This window comes from Humulus lupulus, chromosome 2 (assembly GCF_963169125.1).
Source record: "Humulus lupulus chromosome 2, drHumLupu1.1, whole genome shotgun sequence".
NCBI lineage: Eukaryota > Viridiplantae > Streptophyta > Magnoliopsida > Rosales > Cannabaceae > Humulus > Humulus lupulus.
The window spans coordinates 216,064,085-216,071,934 of NC_084794.1; the positions used below are offsets into that span (position 1 = coordinate 216,064,085).

General features: G+C 42.8%; 1 protein-coding gene across 1 annotated transcript; it reads right to left on the reverse strand.

The window, feature by feature from the left end:
• Positions 1–207: 207 nt before the first annotated feature.
• Positions 208–831, reverse strand: LOC133815157 (protein FAR1-RELATED SEQUENCE 5-like). The gene has a single exon (XM_062248027.1). The coding sequence runs from the start codon at positions 829–831 to the stop codon at positions 208–210; it is 624 nt and encodes a 207-aa protein (XP_062104011.1).
• Positions 832–7,850: the final 7,019 nt, after the last annotated feature.

The following is a 7,850-nucleotide window of genomic DNA, read 5'->3' on the forward strand; positions in this document are numbered from 1 at the left end:
AACAACGATTGTCAATGGCTTATTATACTTGTTCGTTTTGCACGTTGAGTCGAATGCAATGACCTCACCAAATAGCATGTAGTCCCTTCTATTCACTCCATCAGCCCAGAAAGTATTTGCCTAGTGATTTTGCTCATCTAACTTGTACTCGACATATATATCAGGATCCTTTGTTGATAGGCTATCCAAGAAAGCCAACGCACCCTCTTAGTCACTTGGTAGGCTATCTAGTTTTCTTAAAGTGGTAACTTTGTTGTACACATCTCTTAGTTGAAAAGGAAGATTATCGTACCTAACCGATTGCAGGGCCATGTGTGCTACTGCTAAACTAGTTTTTATCCCACATATGTTCATGCTCATTACATGGGAAGCCATTGCTCCTAGAACCTCGCGGTTTGAATGTAAGAAATGCATTTGTGATGGGATCACCAAATCATGATTGTGAACTGCTACAAATTCCTTACACCACCAAAGGTTTGTGTCTTTCATTCGAAGGATTCGGATCGCAGCCTGACACCCACATCGTGTTATTTCTTTTGCATGCTTCTTTCGGTTTGGCAGGTTCAAAAAAATTTCTCTTCGAAAACTTTCATTAGAACAAACCCACCGACGTATGCTAATAATGTCGTCCCTGTATTTGGTGTCGTCAATCCTAACACCAAATCCAACCCACTTGGCGTAAGTCTTGTAGAAAGCCTCCCATTTATCTAAAGTCTCCATCTCCTTGCCCCTAATATCAATAGTATCTATTTCAGTTACTGGTTTGTATAGTTGAAGGGAGCCAAGAATTTCTTTCCAATGAGGATTGGAGGATAAATCAATGTCCGTCATATCTCCTTGCAATGCATGAAAATCATTTAAGATGTCAATATGCGAATCCCTAATTGTTTCTATATATTTGTTTAGTGTAGTCTTAAGCATATGTAAGCAAGAGGTGCATATGTGAATCCACGAACAAACATTTATCTAGTACTCATGTCATATTCCATTATAATTATTCTAGCATAAAACATACTAATATTTATACTAAAACAGAAATAATGCTTCTTGAAGACCTATATTTATACTCAAAAGTAAATAATTATTCCTGAACACCTATATTAATACTCAGCAATATTCTCATTCATACACAATGTACAAAGTCTTTGAATTAGTGGTTGAAATACATACCTTGAAAGTGCTTCCTCTGATGAAGAGAATGCTTGAGAAATTTACCAAGTGTTGGAATTATAACTCCTTCGTTGATAGAACAACTAAATGAGCTTCTATAGATTGTATTTAGTTAAAATGAAATGGTAGATATGGGGCAGATAACATCATTTATTATTTTGTCTATATCTTGCAGTGCACTTAATTACTAGCTTAAGAACTGCACATTTGTTTTACACTGACAATATTTGGTTTACTAAATTAGTTATCCACATAAGGCCCAAATAAATAAAAGCCAAATTGAACTGAATTGCAAGTGTTTGGGATGACTATGTAATACGGCTCAATCACCTTTAAAAAAGATCTATATATTTTGATCAATATAAGCATAAGTCCAATCACCCTCATATTACACATTTTATTATATTCCACTGCTTTTAAACATAAGACCCACTCAAATATAATAGTTGGAATATGCCTATCTACATTTGACCAATTTTACTGTAACGCTCTACTTCCTTAGAGCCGTTACTAAGTGAGTTTAAAAATGTGCTTTCATCTCGCTAATCGAGGTTTTAGATCAAACAGTGTAATTAAGCTATAAATAGAGGAAAAACCTTAGAAATATTAATTTCCATAGAAAATCATAAAAGGTTTACACTTGGGATCCCAAAATACAGTTTAGAAATGTTTACAACATATTAATCAAACCAAGTCGACTAAACGACAAAATCAGAGTTTATTTACAAGCATCTCCCAAAATCCTCTGGCCGCTGCGGCCAGGCTAGCCAAACATGTACACGCTGCCTCACGCCTGCTGTACTCATGGTTGGTTGATCACCTCTGTACCCTTTACCTGCACCACAGAGCATCTGTGAGCCGAAGCCCAGCAAGAGAACCCACAAGCAGATAGCATATGCAACACATATATCAAACATTTAAACATGCCACCAATGGCTAAACACGTATGACCTAGTCGTCCCAGGCATTTACCAAGCCCTGGGTTCGCGGACCATGCCGTGAGGATATCCCAGGTATCCTTTTGGGGACTCGCCTTGGAAACTCGCACTCCACGTGCTCAGCGCTGCACCAGGCCCCTTGCCATTCTCGGCCTTGCACTCAATGTGCCCAACGCCGTTCCGGGCCCTTCGCCGTTCTCGGTCTACACCGTTCCCAACTCAAGCCGACCATTCACATCATAATTCACATAGCATAACAAGCAAGTATAGAATTCTAGTATAATCAGATAAAGGGCTACGCCCCGCAGTTCTAACATATTGGGCCCGACCCTGCATACTAATCCATTAAATCACACTGGGCTCAGCCCTGCATATCAGTTCATTCAAACACATTGGGCTCAGCCCTGCACACAAGCTCTATGGGAACAAGGGTTCTCTTACTTGAGTTCCGAGCTTTCTGAGCACCGATGCCCCGAGCACAGTCCTCCAACGTGAGCCTCGCCGAGACCCTAGTCACAACACATTAACAATGTCCTTCCATCAAATTCTAATCCAACAAATAACTTAGAGCCATAACCCTAACCTCCGGGTCCTTGAATTCTATCAATCCGGGTGATATAATCCATCCCGAGCCTTAACCATTGAATTACTAAGCCTAAATACCCTTAGAAATGCAAACTGGCACTAAGGGCCGCGGCTAGCCTCAAAACAGAGGCTAGCACCACACTGACCCCCACACGGGCCGCGGCGCACCCCTCCTAGGGCCACGACGCTCCTCACCGAACCCAGAATTCTTCATCAATTTCCTACCTTTTCTTCAAGCCAATTCTCACCAAAACTCACCTATCTAACCCATATATTGAACACTGTTGACGGTGAAATCTCGTCAACGAAATTAGATCGGAAAACTCAAAGGAAAGTCAGGCGAAGTTTATATAAGAACTGAGAATAAACTTTAAGGAAAAGTAAACATAGATAAACAATGGAGTAAGCCTTAGTATATTTCTCAATAGCCTCTACATACAATGAATTTTCCAACCCCCTTTCAGGTGGTGTTAGAGTTCATTTTATAGTAGGCTCTAATGGCCTTAGGTACATAGTGGTCCAGGAGACCAAGGGGTACATAAGTACTATGTCAGGGGAGTGGCTTCAGAGCTTGTGGTCGTACGTCAGTACAGGAGCAGGTGTCAAGAGAATGTCTTCACTACTTGTCTGTACCCATGTCTGATGAGTGGCGGTAGGCATAGTGGCGCAAGTGGTAGTGGTGTCGACTCTGACCCTTGGCCGTAGACGTACGGGCCATAACTCTTATCCCAGCAGTCCCACTGGTACGGGTGTACGTACTCAGTACTAGGTCGTACAAGTATGTCCCATTCGACTCGTACTGGAGCCTCTGAGCATAGGGGTCTCTAGGTGTAAGGAATGGGACCCTTGGTGCATGGCTCTACTCATGAGGCCACTAGGTGATGTAGCTTTCATTCCTTCGCGAGGCCCCCTCGGAAGGTTTATTGGTGGCGCGGCTCTCTTGTCTGTTCACGGGGCCGAATGTGTTGCGGATGTGACCCCCATGAGGCTATGTGCGAGGCTGCCACCATGGGGCCTATTTGGCGAGGCCACCCCGTGGGCATGGGTGAGGCCACCATGGGGCCTATTCGGCGAGGCCACCTTGGGGCCATGGGCGAGGCCATTCGGGCCTATGTGGCGAGGCCACATTGGGGCCACGGGCGAGGCCACTTTGGGGCCACGGGTGAGGCCACTCGGGCCCTTGGAGATGCGCGCGAGGTGGCCGAACGACGCCAGGGAGACGCGCGCACGGTGGCCGAGTGACGCCATGGAGATGCGCGCGCGGTGGCCGAGCGACGCCAGGGAGACGCGCGCGTTGTGGCCGAGCGACGCCAGGGGGTGCGCGCGCGAGGAGGGCCCCGCGCCTGGGGCATGGCTGAGCGTGGCCATGGTGATGGGGCTGGGACCTCACACATCGCGAGTTGCTCCGAAGTTGCCGTCAAAGGATGATGGGCCTTCACGGGATCTTATATGGGGGCGGAACATTCAGTGTCCACACAAGACTTATAGGTTTGAGCCTGATAATGCGACTAAGTGACCTTTAGCCTTGTATTTTCACCTTGTACTAGGGATTTTTTTCTTGGTGGATTTTTGGCATCCACAAACACATATACTCCAACTCAATAATAACTCAGTAACAACATCAAAACCCATTAAATCCACCCCAAAACTCAACTAGACCACACAAGAACAAATCAAACTTGCTAGCATGCATATTCTAATAACCAGCTGCAACTTTAGACTTATCCACCATAATCAAAACTTACCTCTTGCTAAATTTGGCCTTAGAACCAGTTCCCCCTATGCTTCAATCTTCAAGCTTCAAGTTCCCTTAGATTTCCCCAGCTGAAGCCCCTTAGCTTAGATTAGTTTTCCTTAAGTTTCCCCTTGGGTTTGCCTTAGTGAGTGAGAGAGTGAAGAAGAAGAGAGCTATCTCAGCCAAGGGAGAGTGTATAAGTCGGTTTCCCCAAGGTTCTAATTAATTCCTCTTTTGTTTTATTCAGCTTAAGTCTATGTGGTTACCTCAAGGCTCGGGGTACCCAAAACGTCCCTGAGGGCAAAATGGTAAATTTCCCCAATATTCCCGCCTATGCATTCTATCCTCAAATATATCTCCAAATATTTATTTTCATGCCCCAATAATCCCATAACACTCCTAGTACCCAAATTACCCCTCGACTCGCCCCGAGTCGGAATCTCAACCCCGTTGTGACTCTCTGGCTAACCGCTCCCTAGGACTGTCTCGGATCGTGCTGCACAGACATTTCACATATATATAACATATATCACATTCATGCCCCTAATATCCAGACGGGGTCCACATGCACATTTAACTCATTAAACATGCATCATTATCATATATCCACATTAATTCACCCATTAACACATTAAAGCATAATAAATCATTTATTGCCCTCCAGGCACACTAATCAAGGCCCTAAGCCTGATTAGCAAATTCAGGTCGTTACATTTACTATATCATCAACATTATATATATGGTTTTAGACAATAAGACCCACTAAAAGTTTATTTTATTATTTGACTATGCTATAGTTGGAATAGTTTTTTTTTTGGTAAATCAGCTCAATCTTGTATTATGCACAAAACTAATTACAAACACCAATCAATTAATTGCATTTGTAATTTCTCCACCCAATCTAAGTCATCCTTACTTATCTTCCCGCCATCATAAAAGAAATCCTAGTACAGACATCAACTTTGCTTTTCACAGCAACATTACAAACCATTGAAACCTTTAGATTCCAGTAGGCATCTGTTGTACTCTAAACTTAACATGAGTTCACTTGCCCAGCTTGGGTACATGTAACGACCCAAAATCACTAATATGGCTTAAGGGCCTTGATTAGTGTGCCGGTAGGGTGTAATTGGTTTATGTGTGAAATTATTAAATTAACGTGTAATTATATGATTAACATGCTTGTATGGTTATGAATGTAAATGTGATTATATGTTATATTTGTGAGAACCACATTATTATGTGGGTAATTCTGCAGCGTGCGACTCGAGGTGATCCTAGCGAGCTAGTTAGCGGGAAAGTCACAATGGGGCTTAATATCTGATTTGGGGCAAGTCAAGGGGTATTTCAGGTATTGGATGATTATGTGGGTTATTGGGTTATGGAAATAAATATATGGAGATATATTTGAGGTTAGGAAGCCTAGGCGGGAATATTGGAGAATTTTACCATTTTGCCCTCAGGGACGTTTTTGGTACCCCGAGCCTCGGGATTGACTTAATTAACTAAGGTTAGACTAAGTAGATAGAAAATAGTAGAACAAAAACCCAAACCGACCCATTTCGCTCCTCTCTTCCTTCTTTTCTCTCTTTTAAGAAAACTACTGAAACCTAAGGGAATTCAGTGGTTTGGGTTGGAAACTTGAAGGTTTAGTCCAGTGTTCAGCTAAGGGAACTCAACCAGGATTAAGGTAAGGGCTGAGCTATACTCTTGATCATTAGAATTCTGAGTTTCGGCTGAGTATTAAAAGTGTTTATGGTTTTGATGTTTAAGGATTGAATTAAAGCTGAGAAGCTTGGGTTTTAGCTCAGAAATCTATTAAGGAAGTGGTTCATCAAAGAAGGTAAGCTTCAATTCGTAATTTAGAGTTTAAATTATGAGTTTGCATGATTGGTTTTAGAGTTCTTGAGCTACTGGGTTTTAGAAATAAAATGGGATTTTAATGAGTTTTTGAGCTAGGTTTTTGTTGGATTATTTTGCTAGAATCATGTTAAAAGTCTTGTGATCAATGGGTTTTGGAATTGGGGTGCTTTGGGGTTGTTTTGAGTAAGGTTAGGGTGTTATGAATGGTGGATTTTCTAGGCACGAAGGGCTAGGCCGCGACTTTGTTCTAGAGTGCCGCGACCCTGCGAAGCAAGGAAGAGCCAAGGAGGCTCTGCAGTGGGGAAGCGCCGCGACACCAAAGGGCAGGACCGCGGCATGTGTCTGTCTTCAGGGGGGCCTAGCCTCTGTTTCAGGGGCAGGCCACGGCTGGGTTTCAGGGGCCGCAACCCTTAAGGGTATTTCTGATCTCTTGGAGGTTTTAAGCACGGGAACCTAACCTAGGGTGCTCGGGATCGATTCCACCACCGTGTTTGGTAGAATTCAATGTCCCGGAAGCTAGAACTCCATCTGGAAATATTAACGCGATTGTGACTAGGTATTAAGCTAGGGCTCGGGAAGCGGATTGTGCTCGAGAGGCATCGCTCGTAACCAGTAAACTTGGAAATTAAAGGTAAGAAAACTGCACCCGGTTGTGGATTTATAATGGGACTAAGGGTTCCCTATTTTGTATGCTTGGTAAAGGATGGTATTATGCCATGTAAACAGTAAACCAACGGCCTAAGAGTGCCAAAGTTTACACTAGCGCATAGGGCGCGGCTCGGCCATTGGTAGCTGAGGACAGCTTATTATGCACTGAGCTCGGTTTAAGCGGGTTGGAGTCAGTGGGGTAAACAGAGGGTTCAACCTAAGGTGTTGTAACGACCCAAATTCACTAATAAGGCTTAAGGGCTTTGATTAGTGTGCCGGGAGGGCATGATGAGAATTATGTGTGATGATTATGATTAAGATGCATGATTATGATTTTAAGCATGTTATATGACTATGTGAATTATATTATGTGATAATTATGATGTGTGAATCGTACCACGTGGGTGCTGTGATACCAGTGTGATGCACGTGCCGGGACGGTCCTAGAAAACTAGATATTGGTAACTGGTGATTTGGTAACCTGCGTAACTGTTAGTAACCATAGAGAGTAACAGGTTTTATGGGAAAGTGGTAGAATTGCAAAGCTGATGAAAGGACAAATAAGCCCTTGAGGTCTAGTTAGTAAGTGATATTAATGGAGGGTTAAAATGGTAATTTGGTAGTAAATAGATGAGTTTGAGCTGAGGGAATAACATATACGTATAATATTTTGGAGAGGGGTTTATGCTGAATGGTGGAAACCTAGAATTAGAACAAAAAGGAGATAGAAAGGAGAAGCAGAAATCTAGACTCTTGGAAGGAGAATCAAGGGATGTCTGAAGTTATCAACCAAGTTTAGGCCAAGAAAACTCAGAGGTAAGATTTTGATTATGCTATATCCAAGTTTTAAGTCTGAATTTTAGTTAAGGAAGGTGAATTGAGATAAGTTGGTGGCTGGTTTTATGTAATTT

Coding starts and splice junctions, on each gene's coding strand:
- LOC133815157 (XM_062248027.1), bottom strand. CDS start 831: ATGACGGACATTGATTTATCCTCCAATCCTCATTGGAAAGAAATTCTT.